This window comes from Vicugna pacos, chromosome 5 (assembly GCF_048564905.1).
Source record: "Vicugna pacos chromosome 5, VicPac4, whole genome shotgun sequence".
In the NCBI taxonomy this organism is placed as follows: Eukaryota; Metazoa; Chordata; class Mammalia; order Artiodactyla; family Camelidae; genus Vicugna; species Vicugna pacos.
The window spans coordinates 39772629-39792366 of NC_132991.1; the positions used below are offsets into that span (position 1 = coordinate 39772629).

The 19738-nt window shown below is 35.2% G+C and overlaps 1 protein-coding gene across 10 annotated transcripts in view; it reads left to right on the forward strand.

The window, feature by feature from the left end:
• The window catches only part of CSRNP3 (cysteine and serine rich nuclear protein 3), a 177255-nt gene that overhangs the window by 109075 nt on the left and 48442 nt on the right, over nucleotides 1-19738 (forward strand). For all 10 annotated transcript variants that reach the window (XM_072961092.1, XM_072961095.1, XM_072961093.1 and 7 more), the window contains one exon: nucleotides 2840-3010. In XM_072961092.1, the coding sequence (XP_072817193.1) occupies nucleotides 2840-3010 (171 nt within the window). The remainder of the gene's footprint in view (nucleotides 1-2839; nucleotides 3011-19738) is intronic.

Here is a 19738-nt window from a genome sequence, read left to right on the forward strand (position 1 = left end):
AAGCCAGTTTGAAATGTTGACCACTTTTTCATTGGCTTAGGATCTACCAAGTTTAATTATGCCTCGTCTTTAGGAACAAAAATATATTAAGTGGCTATTTAAGGAACTCTAGCAGCCATAGGACAAATGTTAATTCTACTCACTTGCATCTGTAACTAGCTAGTCACATATTATTGCCCTCAGATTCAAAGAGAACCAATACTGGGTACAAGCAAACCAAGTATATACAACCCCTTGTATAACAGGGTCTTCTCCCTAAATTCTTGCATTCTTTTCTTCCCTCGTGAGCTAGTATAGATGATGTAGGAGAAAACCACATGCTCCCTTTACAACTTTACTATTGGGTCCCGATCACAGTTTATATACTGGCAAGCAATGGGTCATTTGGCCCTCATAATCTGTTACGATATCTTGTTATGTTTACATAATATTTTTCAAAGGCAGTGAAACTAGACAAGTGTTATGCTTGGTTGCTGCACAAGCACGTTAGCATTTAACTAGTTTCATGGCTATATGTTAAGGTTATGCCTCCTGTAATTATTTGAATTTTTAATTTTCAGCATACAAACTAATACCACCTTGAACAGTCAGTTCTTTCCTTCTTTTGACCTGGGTCTAGCTCAGGCTCTTTCAGCCCTAAAGATGTAGGTGGAAATTACAGCCAACCTTCAGCTCCATGGCTTCCAGTCTTGCCAGTACGAATGTAGTAACAAAAGGAAAAAGAGACTACTAAATTCCCTTTTCACCCCTCCAAAAGTTTCGCCCCCTCATTCCTGAGGCAGTGAGAGAGGAAGAGAAGAGAACCAAGTACCACATTTCACCATGTTGGAACATAATTTCCTTTAGTCCAATTAAGTGTCCTTGATTCTTAAGGAATCTGCCTTTCCTAAGGAAGCTGGAGAAGATCAGATAAGAAAGTGGAGCTCAAGGACATGGTTTTGAACTGTTCCCATTGCAATATCTTGTTATAAAAATGTACTTTTTAAACATGGGTTTCCATCTTGTATTACTTTGTGTCTTGGAGTCTCTCTCTCATGAATTACTTTGCATCTTGTTTAAAGTGAACCATTTTAAAATTTATATCCTGTCCTACTTTTATTTCAGGAACTTTACTTAAAATATCTTTTTTTTTTCTCTCCATCCTACTCAGATATGCATGAACATTTTATGCATTTCACACTCTTTAAGATGGAGAAAAATAATGTGCTAATCTGAATAGTGGTAAAATCAGTGTCAGAGTAGAGATTTGATTCTCAAAAGAGTGGACAGCATAGTATCTTATTGCTATCAGTTGTCTCCATTGTTAATATAAGTCATGAAAAAGACAAGAATTAGTAAAACAAAGCAGAACAAGAATCTGGGGGTATTATCATTTCCATGGAGCCCAGCATAGTGGATGTTAGCTCCTTGAGGGCAAGTAACACATTCTACTCCCTTTTGTATCCCTTACTCCAAATTGAAATTAATGATACTTAAGAGACATTTATTATGATTTTACAAAAAATCACACCAGAGATGGACAAAGAAGATTTTGACTGGGAATTGAGTGTTGGGTTATATAACTCTTCAGGGCTGGTGTATGGACACACCCAAGGAAGGAAAAGTCCAAGGAGGGAGCTGCTGGAGAACAGAATAGAAATTAGACAAGTGGTCCTCCAATTTGAGTATGCATCAGAAGCACCTGGAGGGCTTTGTAAAGCCCAGAGTGCTAGGTCCTACCCCCTGGGAGTTTCTGACTCAGTAGATCTGGAATGGGGCCTGAGACTTTGCATTTCTAACCATTTCCCTCCCAGGTGATACTGATGCTGCTAACCCAAGTAGCCGACTGAAAACTACTGAGTTAGATTTGGAAAGCTGGCCCCACTGAGGGGATCTGGTCAGACTGCCCCCCTGTGATCTACACAGAGAAGGGGTGATTTCAGAGATTTCTGAGGATAGTACCTAGATAATGTAACTAAGAACTCAAATGGAAGTTAAAATCAGCTGATGTAAATGAGGTGGAAGATAGAATGCATGGAATCAACTTAGTAATACTTTCAGCTAAGTTAATTTAACAATGTGAGACCATGTGCATATATCCAGGCTAGTTTATATGTAAGCTATTCCTGAAAATATCCTTATACTGCAAGGAAAGTTTATGCCCATCAGCTGACTGTGCACATGTCAGGGTAAATGGGGAAGGTGGAGAAGGGCAGCTCAAGCAGAGGGGAAAGCCCATTTATCTTAGAGACTGGATTTAGGAGAAACCATGCCCACTCCCCACACTAGTCTTCCCACCCAATTAGTGCTACATTCCAGTTAAATAGCCTTAGGAGGTTTCTGAAACAGCAACCGCTTCAGCAACCAGGAATCATGGGGATATTGTAATACTTAAATGGAAACTATCTCAAATTTAGACCTGATTTCATATGCTTCATTGTGCTCAACTAATTAGGTTTCTTGCATTTTAAAATTTGAGTATGAAATTTTTGCATACTTATCTGTGTTCCTTCCAGTAATCATTTAGGCCTTTGGGGAACATTGGCATTTGTTTTTGTTAAAGAATTTTATGGACTCAGGTGGATTTTCTCAATCTGCCAACAAAAAAGAATAGAGGTATTACATTAAAATGAATAATTTTTAAAAAATGATACATTTTGGTAAGCAAATTGTCAAATGCTCATATCTCATTTAATTTCATTTTTGTTAATTTGAAACTTAAAAAAAAAAAACTAGTGATCCTTTCAAGGGAAAGCTCAGCTCGTGTAAAAAAAGCTACATAAAAATGACTCCGGCGACCTTGGCTGCACATCCAGCGGTCAAATGTTTCAATGCTCTGTTGCTCCCGTTCCTGTTACAGGTACATGTGACAGTGCTGCAGCGATGAGTGGAATTTTAAAGAGGAAGTTTGAAGAAGTTGACGGCTCCTCACCCTGCTCCTCTGTGCGGGAATCCGATGATGAAGTTTCCAGCAGTGAAAGTGCTGACAGCGGGGACAGTGTCAATCCGTCCACTTCTAATCATTTTCCCCGTGAGTAAGGAAACCATACCTGAAGCTGATTGTCTGGTTCTACAGGGAAAGCAATTGTATCACCTAGGTCATTTTTTAACTTCTATTACTGGTTTTGTTTTGTTTTTTATAATTGAGCTGAAAAAAAAACATGATTAAGTGAAAATGAAATATTTTTGAGGCATCAGTGAATTCCTTTGTTTAGACTGCTTTTGGCAGTGGCCCAAAGTGAAAGTAAAATAATCTTATTGGAAAAAAATATTTGTAGTTAATATGGTAAAGCATTATTGTCTAAATAGCATATAAAAATGCCCCCAAAGATAATCCACATGATAGGAAATATGATTAGCAAATATTTTAAAGCATTTAATAGTGTTAACCAATGGATTCAATGAAAATATAATATTGTTATTACTTTTCGAAGGAAGCATCCTACTATGGCAGAAATGATACTCTAGGAGAAAATAAGGGGAAAGAATGTACTTGGGAGTGGGAGGTCGAGGTAACAATGAGAATGAGCATGGCCAACCGTGCATTTAAAGGTGGAAAAGCAGCAAAACTCTCCCAAGTGGGCGAGTGAGTGCAATTTTTACCTCTTTTCTACTCTTCTCTTTCTTCTCTTATTTCTAAGAATAATATTTAAAGCCCACAAAGAAAAAAAAAGATGTATGCTTTCTCTTTTTCCTTTTTCTGCCACACGGTAACATCATCCCTTCCTGTCAGGCAAGGTACTGTGAAGTTTGAAGGACTGATGAGAAAATGTCATAAGGTAATACAATCTACAGACTAGAGGAAACTGACTAGTAATAGCTAAATAATCTTGAATTTATGTTTCCAACAGGAAGATTTTAATATATCATGATATCATGATAGATAAGTAGTCTTAGTTTTTCTGTTTTTCAATTTAGTAGCTGATTTTATTAATATATGATTCCATAACATAGAACAGAAATGTGACAACCCAGAAAACCAAAAGAATTAACCATATTTTTACGAGTTAATAAGGAACTCAATAAAACTGCTGAACATGAAACAAACATACTAAAATCAACGGCATTTCTTAAGCAAATGAAAGTAAGAGAAAATGTAATAAAAGGACAATTACAGTTATAACAGGAAAAAATTGTAAAATATTCAGGAACAAGGTTTTTGTGTGATGTAGGTGATCTACAAATACTATGTCATGATGATATGAAATGGGCTTGTGTTTTGATTCGAAAGAAGATACATGTTTACCTATTTAGTTTTAATATTAACAGTGATAATAGCAACAACATGATCATCTAATAGGGTTTTGTAAAGATTGAAGAGCAAGTGAGAGAATACACATGAAAGAACTTTGTAAAATGTCAAGTACTAAGCACATGTTATATTAAAAATTATTCTCATAGTTAACTTTTATTGGGTACATGCTATGTTGCAGTAGTTTTATATACATAATCCCTACACTTTACAGCAACCTTGGAAGTACCACTACCTTCATTTTACAGAGGAAATAACTGAGGCTCAGAGAGGCTAAGCACCTAGCCCAAGATCACACAGGATTTAAGCCAAGACTTACATATATATGTGTATCATAAATATATGTGTATATATTTATATGTCCCACTCTACAGTCTTCACCTTTTCCATTATCTCATTCTGCCCGTTAATTATATAATATTGGGCTTTTAAATGTTATTTATTGTGAGTTAGAAACTTGAATTAATGAAGAGACAGGTTATGTTTGTGGATATAAAGGTAAATCCATTAAAGCTTCCTAAATTAATTTATAAATATAAAAGTATAATCTCAATAAAACCCTCAGCTGGATTTTCTCAGAAGGTGATGGAATGATAAAAATTTATTTGGAAACATAAGCTAATGAGAATAAAGGGGTATTTTCTAAAAGAAGCTATAAATGTTGAAAAGCCATTTCTGATAGCAAACTATAGTAGAAAACTATATAATGTAACTTTTTTGATACTGTGCTAGATCTAGGAAAATAAAGAAAATCTCAATGTGCTATAGATAAGAATTTTATATATACATGTATATATAAAGAAAGCATTATAAAACAATGGGAAAGAGGAATATTTAATAAATGGTTGAGATATTAGAGTTTGAAAAAGAAGAAATTCAGGTACACATCTCACAACATATGCCAAAATACATTCCAGATGGATTAAATAGCTAAAATATTTTTTAATCAAATTTTGGGGGAAGTTGCTATTTGTTAGACATTTCTAACAAATAGCAGAGCTTTGAAGTAACAGAAAAAAGTCACATTGCAAAATGCTTAACATATTTAATAATATAAAAATATTAAATATACCTACTCCCCCAAAAAAGCCCAAAGTGAAAGTAAAACAATCTATATTGGGGAAAAAAAATTTGCAGCTAATACAGTGAAGCACTATTGTCTAAACAGCATTTAAAAAACACCCCTGAAGATAATCCACATGATAGGAAATATGATTAGCAAATATTTTAAAGCAATTAACAACAATAGTAATAACAGCAAAGATTAAAATAATACTAATAAGATTTCATTAGTATAAAATCATGGAAATTTCATCTCCATAGAAATTAGCACTCCTTCCTCCAATAAAAAATAATAATACTTAAGTGCTGGTGAAGGTCACAGTACAAATTTTGCGATCATACATATTGATGTTGATGGCACTGAAATTTAGAAAGCACTTTGGAAGTGGTAAGAGCCGTAGTAATGTTCATCTCTCTGTACTTCAGAGAACTTATCTGCAGGGGGAAACACCAAAAACACAGGGGAAAATGCATAATTGAAAATGTTGGTTGCTGAAATGGATAGTACCAAAAAATGGGAGTTGGGGCAGGGAAGAGGAAGGTGACATGTCTAAGAGTGGGGAAATCAGCCATTAAGTTATGGTAGCTTATAAAATTATTTTCATGAGAGTTATGAAGACTTAAGAGATAATGTTCAGAAAAGCAGAACACAAAATTTTACTTACACCGTCAAGGGAAGTCTGTGCATCATGGGCAGTAAATGGTCAGGTACTCTAAAAACTGAAAGTGATTTGATTTGTCGACATGTTAGAATAATAGATGAATTTTCATATTTATTAATTTTTCCCTATTGAAGAAAACAGACATATTTCATGATATCCAAGAGGTAATTGAAATGTTTCAACTCATCATCTATTATCAGTGGTAGTTGGCAGTGATTAGTTTACTAATTGCTGATTTAACTTTGTATTAAATGAAATCTAGCAGAGGTTTTTCATGATTTTTAAAGATAATTAAAGGAGGAAAAAGCAATAAAAAGACAAATTCTCTCCAGAATATTTGCTGTGTAAAAGATCTGAGCATATTAACCAATGTGAGAGGAATGGCTAAAAGGATTTCTTGTTTCTGGAAATGTATTTCAGATTATTTGATAGTCTAAAAATTGATGCATGAACTTTTTATAAGATACTTCATTTATTTTTCAGCTAAATTAAAGTATGTACTTATCTGCAGTCTTATTTACATGTGAATCTGTGGACATAAATTTTTAGAAATGTTGTTATTGATGAATCTTATTTCTTTAATATATTTTCCTACTTTCAAAAATAAGAATTACCCTAGAGTAAAGAAGGATTTTTGATGACAATCAAATTTGTGTAGTATTAGGAAACCAAATTTAGCTTCACATTGAGCTCTTTTAAAATACGGTTATTTAAATCACACTTTTCATGAGCTCATCTTTCAAATTTAAAATGTCACATGCAATCAGTGCTTTATAAGCACTAATATATTGTGTAATATAGCATTTTGCTATCATTGCAAATCTAAGACTTGATAAGAGTGTGTGGTACATGTTAGCAGCTATGGTAGAAAATTCCATGCTAGTCTAAGCCTTCTGGAAAGATATTCAAATTGCAGCACATCACATTATGAAAACAAAAGCTTCAAAATTAAAATCAGGAAAGGCATTATGCCTTTTTCCTTGGACTTTTGAGTTTCGCTAGGCAACTAGCATACTTACTAGCGATCAACCAAGGTCATATCTTGTACTTCCCTTGAGATAGAAGCAGCTGGATTCTGTATTGCTGTGGAGCGCTTTGTTTCATCAAATCACTGTGGCTCTACAGCCAATCAGCCTGTGCTTGAGGGCTGTCAAAAGGAGAGCTACAGAGAAGCTGGAGAGAATGATTTTTTTCTGCCCTCCAAGGTTCTTGGCACTTCACGCAAGTAATGAGAAGCTGTATGATGAAACAGCCTCTAAAACGAAGTCATATTTTTTCCTGAAATGGAGTGTTTCTACAAGTAAATGTAAAGTATTTAGGAAATAGAACTATCAAAAGGTAAAATGATAGGTAGTCTAAATTGCACGTGAAAACAGGTAGTGGATGCCTTACATAGGAATAAGATTTTCTGATTTACAAGATGCTTTCACATTCTTGACCTATTTGGTATCCAAAGACTGTTGTGTGATTAGGAGCCATTGTGCTCATCTTATAAAAGTAGAAATTAACATTCAGAGAGGTATTATTAATTTATCCAAGAGCTGAGATTATAACCCTTGTTTCCTTTCCTCCCTCCTTCCTCCCTTTCTTACTTCCCTCCCTTTCTCTCTGAGTACATAGGGCATAAATATGCTACCATGTGCATGCAAGTCACAGTCTTTCTCCAATGTCATTTCCCTCCCACTGACTGCACTTTTCATAGTGGGATTAGAGATAAATCATCAATAAAAATCAGATCTTGACATGAAAGTTTGTGCTGGAATTATGACCAGAACATACCTACTCTTTTTACCAAGCAGTTAAAATGCATTGAAAATTTAGATCCATTTTCAAGAAATACAGCTTATCTTACATTACCTGCTCCATGGTAGTTGCTTTCAGACATGTCAAAAGGATAGACTGCAAGTAATAAATATAACTCGGAGATTTGGTGACAGATCATGTCTACTCAGCATTGTGGCAGTAATTTGACAACTTACTATAGCAAAGACAAATAGCAATCTACCCCTGAATCAATGGAGGAGTGTTTAGGCAGAAATTGAACACAAAAATTTTAGGGAAGCCTTTGGACAGGACATAGGACCACACAACCCTCAAAAGCTCCTTTCTACCCTGTGGTAATATGGTTCTAAGAACAAGGATCAAAAAAGTATCTTAAGTTACATCAGAGACAAGTAGGAAAAGATAAGCAGCATAGATCAAGGCACCTCTGAAAAGCTACTGTTAAACTGAGATCCTCAGCCTCTCTGCATCTCCTTATATTGGAAAAGAAACAGTTTGCCTGGCCTTGTGAGATCAGACCTTCAACCAGTTGCAGGTCTGTTATACCAGCTAATGTCCTTATCTGAACACCAGACATGGATGAGTTGAATCATTAAATGTTAAGTTTAGTTTAGTGGAAATATGGGAGTTAAGTAGTTGGGACAATTATGAGTAGAGGAAGATAGATACGAGTTAGTGATCCTCTTGGAAAGTACTCACTTGAATATGCGATAAAGGCTATTGACTGATACAGTGGAGTTATTTTCAGATCATTTCATCTGAGAGATCTGAGAGATTCAGGACGATGAATCAGAAATAGTCATTGCTGCCTCCTGTGATCTTACTTAGACCATCCTTCAGGCTGAAATGTCTTCTCTTTTGCCTCTCAATCTCTTGACAGTGAAGTTCTGTACCTGCTACAAGGTTCATATTAAATATTTTTCCGTGAAAACTTTAAGTCGCTCATTCTACTCATCTCTTTTGCCTAAATCTCCTGGTATTTCACCAGTATTCAAGACCTTGAGCAGTGGTTTTCTATCTTCTTTCCATCCCAGCATTTCCCACCAAACCATGATGTCAGTAGCATTGTGTTGGCTCATTGCACCATTAGCCTCGTATTTCTTTGAGCACCTTTGTCCTAAAGTCTTCTGTTCCATTCACATCCTTACCTCCACTTCATTTAGCTGCTTGTGTACACAGCTTCACCCAGAAGAGTTTTATAAACTAATGCAGCTCTACTACTGAAATATCAAGTTTCCCCTTTTCCTTCTACTTCCTTCTTCCCCCTACCCACTTTTTTTAACCGCATCCTCTTGTTTTCCCCAACACAGCACTCACTTCTTGTCTTTACTTAAGTTTCCATCCTTTACATTTGCTCCATTATTTCAGCTTTTTTTTTTTTTTTGGTGGCCTGGACTGTTAACCATTTTCCTCCCATATCCTTTACTTCATATTCCATTTTTTTTCAAAACATCTGAACACTTTTAAAGAAGTTTTGGAAAAAATGACAAACCTGTGTGTTCTCAAACCTGGCTGCCCCTAATTGCCACACAACCATCCTCCTAAGGTGCCCCCAGTCAGTTTCTCTTATATCTCAAAGCACTGAGTATTTATTAGACTCATCATGTCCCTCCACCTCCTACCTCATAGTCAGCAGATCACCTTGCCTTCCTACTTGTCCTTATCCACATGTCCTTAACTTCCACCTTTTATCAGGGCGCTCAAAATGAGTTTTAAAGGAGTGAGTGTAAGCTCATCAAAAGCAGGACCTAGGTCCTTGTATGTCTAGCGTATAGTAAACACTAACTAAGTATCTGTATGAATGGATGAATGAACACTAATTAAGCCTTTACCATTTGTCATTCAGTGCACTAGTACTCGGAGCTGGAAATACAAAAGTAAACATATGATCCAGTATCTGTAGAAACTTACAGTCTAATAGCTCTTCAGCCCATCTCCAAAATTTATCACATTCTGTTTTTACATTAGTGTTATTTGTGCACATACTTTATCATTTTGGAGATTTATAGAGCTTAAGCACATAGTCTTCTCAGCACTGAGACTGGTGCTGGTTCAGCTACTATTAAATACTTGTTAAATAGCACTTAGCTTTGTAAAGAGTTTTCTTTTTTCAATACAACTAAGTTGCATAAAGAAAAAAAAAGATGCATTTGTTGTAGGACTTCATAATGACATGGACATTAGTGGAAATAAATACCAATTTACAAGCTAACTCTGTAATTTATGATTTTGATGGGTGTCATTGTGATATATCAGAATCCTGATTTCTCGGTTATCATATCTGAATATGTATAATGGTGAACTGTATTTTAAATAGGGTCTCAGAGTAATTGTGTATTCCTAACATGCACGTGTACCTGTCTGATTTCATTTGCTTTTATACAGCTTTCTTAGGCAGACACACCGCTGTTGAATTGGACGCTGTGTGGCTGTTTAGGCAGTAGCTGTATAACACACTTGAGAGAATCCATGTTGCTTTCACCTTCACCACCCTTTGAATCGGCTAGAAAGAAAAGATTACCCAGTCAAATCACTGACATAAGTACAGTTCCTTTAGTTGTCATTTGGTTTGGCTTAAATTTAAAATCAAGACCTCACATTTAGCCTTAATAAGTGTAACTTATTAGATTGAGCTCTTTATTTCAGCCTATTGAGATTTGGCAAAAATTCTGCTTTTTCTTATTTGCTTTCCCCCCACAATCACATGTTATATAGCATATCTCTAATCTGTCCACTTACCGCCATCTGTGTTGCACCCCACCCCACCTCCCCTCCCTGTACCTATGACTGCCATCTCTCTCCTGGACTGCTGCAGGAGCCTTCCAGCTGCTCTGTGCTTCCTCTCCTGTTAGAAGCTCAGCCTCTTCTCGATGCAGGCGTGTATTGGATCACATTACTTTCCTATTAAGTCCTTAGGTTGCTTTCAGTTGTATTCATTACCTCGGCCTCCAAAACTCCATGGCTGAGCCTGTGCTCTCCTCCTCAGCTTCCCCTCCTACCTTCCTTCTGTCTCCAAACTCCACCCACACTGACCTTGACTCAGTTCTCTGAATGTAGGAAACCTTTCTTGCCCTAAGATCCTTCCTGGAACAGTCCTCCCATGACTGACTCTTTAAATTTCAGGCTCCAGCTTAAATATCTGCTCTTTAATGTCGCTGTCTCTGATCACCCCATCCAAGGCATGCAGGTTCAGAGTTTTCATTGCTTAGTGATATGTGTGGAGGTTTTTACAGAAAAAATGATAGCTGTCTTGTAGTTACTTTCCAATAACCCAGCAAAAAAAAAAAGAAAGAAAAAAGAAAGAGGTCGATGAAATGAGATTTAAAAAAAATACACTCTCTACTTGTTTATTTAATTAAAATTTTACATATTAAGAAATATGTAGATACAACTTATCCTAAAATTTCTGTGAAAGGATCAAGGGCTAAAAAAATGACCAAGTAAAATGTTGAAAAAGATTAAGAAAAGGGGAAGGTGTGCTTACCCTAACATATCTCAATACTTAAAATGCTATAATAGTTAAAACACATGACTGCACATGGAACAAATAGCTTAGAAACAGACCAACATTTAAATGGCAACTTAGTTTGTGTCAGAGGAGACTTGCAAATGAGTTGGGAAAGGAGAGACTGTTCCAGTGAATGTCCTTTTAACAACTGGCCTGCCACATTGAGAAAGATAAAATTACATCCCTACCTCATACCATATATGAAAATAAATTTTCAATGAACTAAATAACTAAATGTAAAAAAAGGATAAAAAAACTATAAAACTTGTAGAAAAAATTTAGGAGAATGTCTTTATGTCAGATATGATACAAATAACACAAAGCATAAGAAAATATGATATATTTGAGTATATTGAATTAGGCTTGTTTATATGACCAAATAGGCCATCAGAAAAGTGAAAAGATAGGCCACAGACTGGAAGAAAATATCTGCAATTCATTAGCTGACAAGGACTTACTATTTCAACAGGAAAGGAACTCCTGAAAAATAAGAAAGAGCCTATCTAGTAAAAAAAAAAAAATAGCCATAGACTGTAAACATACAATACACAGAAAAAAAGGCTAATACAATTATGAACAGATGTTCAATTCTGTTAGTTATTAGGGAAATTATAATGGAAAGAAGGCACTATTTTACACATTATCAGGTTGGCAGAATTTTAAAGTTTGACAATATCATGTATCAACAAGAATGCATTGAAACGGAGCTCTTACAATGCAAGTGTATGTGTCAGATGGTTCAACCATCTAGGAAATCCAGTAGTGAAAAATCAAAAGAAAGATTAATCGTCCCTCAGAATAGGATTGGATAAGCTGTAGTTTGTTCCTATAATGATGAATTGGGTAACAGATTGAACTGCACAGTCACATTTACATGTGTGTACACACACACACACACACACAGTTGAGTGAAATACACAAGTTGCAAATAAGACAGTACTTACATAATTAAAATACAGACCAACGCTCTATTTTACAGAAGTAAAAACATATGTAAGAAGCGACAGACAACAATGTGAGGATCGTTGCCTCTGGAGATGAAGGGTGTAAGAATGGGTGGTGGGTGCGTTAGCTGTACTTTCTCACTTTTACTTATATTTTAAAAGGAGCCATCTAAAGAAAATATGTCAAATATTAACATCCATTAAATATGGATGGTGAGTACATGTTACATCTGGAAGTTTGAAATATTTTATAATTTTTAACAAGTTGTACATATCTTGCTCTTGGGATGAAAGTCTATGGATCACCTCACTCTCTCCATTTCTATTATTTTCTTTCTCAGCACCTTTTTTTTTCTCCTTCATAGCGCATGCCACAATTTGCGACTCTTTTATAGCGTATTTGTTTACTTTTGTGTGTCAGTTTTCTTTATCATTGTATTCCTAATAGGGAAAGGCAGAAGAGCCCTGTGGCACATGAGAAACTTCCAGGCCAAATTTAGTCATTAAGTAGAACTAAATTGAATATATTTCTTCAGAGCCTTCCTCTTGTCCATGTGATAGCCAAGTGACATTGTCAAATGTTTTCCTAAAATCCTTTCACAGACATTCATTGCCTGTGTCCTAAAATGTAGGGCGCCATTTCTTTCCCAGGTGTCAGGCTGTAGGCTGCACAGTGATACCTAGAAAAACCACCATTGGAATTTGCTTCTCGTGCTTATAAAATACACTACACTCTTATACTCTATATGCAGTAAGTCCCACATAACCCTCTTCCCCTCTATGGTGTTAAAATCAAATATTGTTTCTTTTAGTTGATTATTGGCAAAGTAGCTGCTTGTGTTTGGAAGCTGTTGTAGAAGAAAAATATTTAGGTTTGCTATGATTTTTCTTTTCCCTATGCATCAGTTGAATTTGTGAGAGTGAAACTCTACTGCAGATTTCTTCAGTTTCTTATGATCGAAAAAAGTCACGACTGAGGATCTAGAAGATTCTCAGTCTAGTTTTGGTTCTGTTACTGGTAACTCTGACCATGATTATATCCTGTTTTTTCGTTTGAAAAATGTGAAATTAGATTGATTTTCAAGGTAGTTTAAATTGCATAGGATTCCTTTTCTCTCCAAACATACTATGCCTCTGATGGTCTTTAGTTTTAGTTGTTTATCTATATGTTTTCTTTGAAAGCATCTATATGTTTTCAGTGTTTATTTTTATACTTGTGTACCATTAGCGTACCTATATATAAGTCCAATAGAATATTCCATTTGGTGCTTTTAGTTTGTAGGTTCCACACCAGGAAATAAAAGGAAGAAAAAGAAAATCATGTGAATTATGTTATATTGGTTACATTTTGAGATGCCTTGATTAAAGAGATAATGCACTCCAGGTATCATACACTAGATCTGTAAAAAGGACAGTTTAATAAAGACTGAGTAAAAATAAGTGGTGATATTGGAATAAGGTTGTTCCATTGACAGTGAAATATTGGAGAAATAAATAGAATATTCATGTACATAGACAATTTTAAAAAATTATCTTCAAAGCTGTCTTTAGCTGAAATGTATGAGTGAACACTGGAATATCTCATTACCACACAGGAATATTCTAACTGAAAATTTCTAATGAAAACCACAAAAGAGTGAAGAGTTGGAAGGAATGATTTATCTGGAATATGTCTAAAACGCATTGTCATTTGATTTCATGGAATGTTACTTATGAAACTAAATATCTACATTTGTCTCACTTATGTGCTAATTGTGTTTTAATATTGGTGAGGTCAACCCTGCTTGTCAACAGAATGTACAGGCATTGAGGCAATATATTTTAAGAGGCTTTTCTGCCCTAAAATATCTCCTACCACATGACTGAAATTCCCACCATCAATGTCATCACTTTGGGTTGACTCTTTTGGGATGGCTATTAAAATCCACATGTCAGTGGCCTATCTAGTCTCTAGTACTTAAAAATGTAATGTCTAGACTCAAATTGCCTACATTCTCATCAAAGATTTTTCTACTCAGAGGAAAGTAATGTAATATCTCTGACATTTGGTTTCTTCATCTATACATAGCAATAAAAATAATATCTACATTATAAATTTTATGGTGGCTTAAATGAGCAAATACAGGCAAAATACTTTAGATTGTACTTGATATTTAGTAAGTGCTCAAGAAGTGTTAGCTATGATGATGATGATGGTTCCAATGAGGGACAACACCAATTTTATTAATGGTTATTCTGGAGCACAACCTACGTGGAGAATTGCTCTCCAGAGGAAAGAGATGTATGATAGCTGTGTTTTTGGTAGAGTAGAAGAGAAGTCTGGAAAAGGTCTAGATGAGAGAGGCAAATCCAAATATCTTCAGATCCAGGCAAGTCATAGAACTGTGAGAAAGTAGCCAGATGTGTGATGTGAATGCATGGCAGATCTAGAATAGACCTTCCTGAAAGGCTTTATATTTAATGATGACAATAAACCTCTCTGCCAATGAAATTCTTCTTGAGGCTATATACAGTTTACTCACTGCCTGTTTGCTACTTCTGGTCTAGGCATTGGAACATTGTTTAGGGGACATGATGAGATTCAACACAACAGCGATAGAAGTAAGAATTTCCAGAGTATACTCTCCGTTCTTCCTGGCGGTAGTCCTAAAATGCCATAAGGGTTCAGAATAATAATCATAGCAGCATAACTGGCATTTATTGAATTTTTATTAAACATTCAGTGCTAGGGACTGCGCTTGCATTTTTCCTGTGTTATCTGACTTAATTAGCATAACCTATGAAGTATCTGATGCTCATTTTAAGCAGCTGTCCAGAATCACAAAACTAATATGTAGTAGGGCCAGCTTTTGATCTTTATGTCAGTGTGACTCTAGACCCTATACTTCTATATTATTATATTATATTGTTTTCCCATAATTATTGTTGGAAACAGCATTATGAATCCTTCTCATCACTTCTCAGACTTCTGAAAACATCTTAACAGTTTGCAATTAATGATTTTATTTTATACTTAGAAAATTAAATCATACCCACATAGATTTCTGCAAAGGTTAAAATCAAGCCTAGATTAAGAACTGAATATCAGAGAAGAAGGTTTCATTGAGCAGGTGCTTTGAGGCTTCCATAGAAAGGTAAAGGTGCATGATTAAGAGTTCCAACTGAGTATCCAATTCAGAAAAATATAGTCAAGTCCACTGCTAATTAATGAAATAGAACATAGATTCCATTTCAAATGAAAGAAGCTCAAATATTACATGAGTCGAGTTCAAAGTGAATAAGCTGTATTTGCTTACTACTTCTTTCTTTTGTATACAAATTCCAGGGCTGATAGAATCTTGTCTTCTTAGATTTTTCTGAAGCTGAACCCCTTCGTCTTTTTCTGAGTGATATTTCCTTTTTAGAGTAAAGGGAGCAGAGAGGAAGAGTTGCTGACATTGTTATGATTGAAGGTGTAAGACTGGGCATTGTGGCACCTCCCAGCCAGGCCCACTTCCCTGCAGAAAGTACTTCAGAGCTGCAGAGAAGAGGGTGTCTTGGCAGCTGCCTCTCATTTGATTGACCACATCAGGCTTTAAAAATATCTGTGGGCTCATTAGCAACAGCCATTTGCAGAGCTCTCTTGTAGAACATCTTAATGGAAACGTGAGAGCTTTCACGAGTGCACTCCAAGAGAGGATTTGTGGGAAATAGTCACAGCAGGTGTTTGATGTCTTTTGGACTTACTCTCCTGAATTCTAGGCACCATCAGAACATCAATAAAGTGTGACTTTTGTGTAAATACCAGGACAGAGAAATAAGTTTTGGCATAGGTATTTCTGGAAATTTTTCTGTAACATTTATCAAGGACAATTTACTAAAAGAAATGGATAAGTAACTTGAGGCTTAAAAGTCAGAGAGGGAGAGAAGGCAGGGGAGGAAGAGAGGGAGAAAGAAGATAATGCAGTTGATTGGACTGAAAATGTATACTTAGATACTCAGAACGTGGGATTAGGAAAAGAAGAAAGGTAGCAAGCAGGAAAAGCATCACAGTGTGGCGGCCTGTACTTGGCTCAGGTCCACAGCACAGATAGCAAGCAAGCAATAATATTCATATTTAATGCATATGAATATGTATTAAAAAAACCAAAGGCTGCTATTCCAGTTAGCATTTCTTGAAGTTTCCAGTTAAGAGACAGAATCTATTGCAACCTAATAAGGGTGGGTTTCCTTTTGAATGGTAAAAGAGATGTGAGATTTTTAAAAAATGATGTTTACAACTATACTTTACATGCATTAATACATTTAATTATCACAGCAATCCTAGGAAATGACTATTACTTTTAATCCTAATTTTGCATATGAAGGAACTGGAATTCAGAGGTTAATGACTTTTCCAGGGTCCTACTGTTAGTACGTGGTGGAACCACGTTCAAACCTTGTGCCTGATCTCTGAACCATACATCTTTGCTTTTCTATGGAAGCTTCAAAGGACCTGCTCAATGAAAGCCCTTTTCTTCTCTGATTTACAGTTCTTAATCTAGGCTTGATTTTAACCTTTGCAGAAATCTTTGTGGGTGTGATTTAATTTTCTAAGTATAAAATAACATCATTATTCCCAAAGTCTTCATTGTACAGCTTTTATTTGTATTGCCTAAAACATAAAGACATTTATACTTTACCGTATTTGCTCTTGCCTTTAACTCTTTTTTTAAAATAAAGACTACCTTATATTGTCTCCATAATAGTTACAAAACCACAAGGTGCTTGCCAAAGTATTAAATGCATATTTGCCATATGCAAAGTTTTCTAACATTATTTTTGTGGTTATTCTTGGTAATCAGTTCTCCAACTTGCGAAATTGTATTTTGTATAGAGTAGCAAAATTGATCACCTTAGAATTCCTGGATAATAGAACTGTGCATGTTGAAGGAGTCTGTGTCAGAGTGCTATATGATTTGCATTCATTTTTCCAAAGGTTTGAGGACATGTGGGTGAAAATATTGGTTGACCAAAATTTCAGAAGTGGAGACTAGATTGAAATAAAGAGGCATTTATTTGAGGTTTGTTAAGACTGCAGCCTGGGATACACAGATTTTAGAAGCACTTGAATTGTGTGCCCCAGGACTACAGAATGAGAGAGGCGTATAAAGGCAAAAAACTGCAAGAGTATATACATTGTCAATAATTTTGGAGCTGGCAAGAAGTAAGGGTGCTTGTTAAGCAAGCATTTGTGGGTGTCTGAAATGACATAGTTGCAAAGGTCGAGGTGGGGCTTTGAAACTACAGGGTTGCAGCTAGCACCTGCTAGCAGATACTGTTTTGAAAATGGCTGGTGGTGTCCTTGAGTTTGACACAGTTTAGAGAAAATTTAAGTTCTTAGTGATGCAGGAATATGTCTGAAAACACATTCACAATAATAATCTGGCTCCATTTTGGATGCTGAATTATAGTTACTCCATTTTCATTTTTAAATGATCTTACATATATCATCATAACCATTAAAATGGTGAAATTCTAAAAATATTGTTTTGCACTGTTTTGATGGTTATCATAATAGCTCTTTTGCTTTTATGTTTATTTTGTACTTTGAGTTATTCCCATAAATATTACATTGACATAAAATTGTATTAACTCACCAGCCATGGTGGGGTCATTTACACCACAGAAACTGGCAAACACCACACATCAGGGCTATCAATTTATTTTGTAGATTATGTAGACTTAAGAAAACAATGGAAAAAATTTGAATAATGCAAATTAAACTTAAAGTTATGTCATTTCTGCAGCTTTTACATTGTGCATACCACAAAAAGCTGAATAAATATTTTTCTAGTCAAAAATTATTATCCTACTTAGCAGAGAAGTCATTCACATCACTGATGAATGAGTGGAGTTTCAACATGTTTTGATGTTTCATTTTCCTTTTACTCATTTACTTTGATGAAAATGGCAACCAATATCTTGACTAATTCATTTATCAGTTGCAACCAGAGTTGACAATGGATATAAAATTAGGCAAAAATCAGTTGATTAAATGGAATTACAATAGAGTATTTATATTTTATTATTTGCAAATCGTGCACTATGCATTCTTTTTTTTAAGCCGGTACCTTTTGAATTCTCTTTCTTTTTTATTGAAGTATAGTTGATTTACAACATTGCAGGTGTACAGCAAAGTGACTCAGTTATATATATGTATATTTCTTTTTCAGATTTCGTTTCTATTATAGGTTATTACAAGATATTGAATATAGTTCCCTGTGCTATAAGTAGGTCCTTGTTGTTTATCTATTTTATATATAGTAGTATGTGCCTATTAATTCCCAATTCCTAATTTATCCCACCCACTATCTTTTCCTTTCAGTAACCATATGTTTGTTTTCTATGTCTGTGAGTCTATTTCTGTTTTGTAAATAAGTTCATTTGTAACATTGTTTTAGCTTCCACATGTAAATGATATCATGTGATATGCATTCTTCATATAAATAAAATTTATAATAAGTTTATGCATTTTTCTGGGGAGCCAATTGTTAACTAATCAGTTAGCTCTATGATTATTGTTAAACCCACTAGTTTTTTGTGTGTTTTTTAAATTTTTTGCACTTTTCCTTTATTCTTTTGAATGCCCTGGGCATAAAATTTTAGTGTTTCTTAACTGATAACATGATATTTCGTTAATTTTCATAAATATTGACTCATTACAAATTCTTAAAACTGTAAGAATTGGGAGGAAAAGCCATTCATTACAATAAAATGAAAACAGAATTTGAGTACTAATTTGTAGATATTTAAGTATTTAAGAAAAATAATCCATCCTTTCTCTTAAGTTTCTCAACCCATTTCCAGTCCTTTTATGCTGTAACCTTTTGTCTGACTTGTGATCAGTTAGCTCAGTTAGAATTTGAGTGTGGATATCAGGCACAATTTCAGACTGCCCACTGCATCAACTTCTCTCTCTTCCATGGACACAGGCTAGCCCCAATTTTGATCAGATAGCTACACTGTCTATTCTTTGATTCTGCAGTAACTAGCTAGAAGATAAATAAGCAATTGAAAATGTACCACAGAAATAGACAAATGGTTCAGAATGTGTGGTGCTCTCTGATCTTTGTACACAGATTGTAGTCGTATATTATACACCAACAAAAATATTCCATCTGCGACTTTTCAACACAGTAGTAGCAGTTCTTTTTGCTGTGTTGTCTTTAAGCAGATGCTTGAAAAACTGAGTGTCTTTTTTCCCCTCTTGGAAATGGAAGTGTATTATCTTAGTAACATAGCCCTTGTTTGTCATCAACGTTAGCTATTACTTACTAACACTAGCACGCTACTGTTAATGAACTGGACTCTGAAATTCACAAAGTTAGGCACCCTTGTTATGGAGAAGCAATAGCAACAGGAAGACAGTGTGAACCAAGAACTAAACATATTGACATTTACACATGTTACACCACTTCATATAATTGCGAAGCCAGCATTAGGACATTTTTGCTATCCATTCATCTCTTCACCCTGTCTGCAGCCCACACAGAGCAAATTATATATGTGTAAGGATTATGGAGTGCTA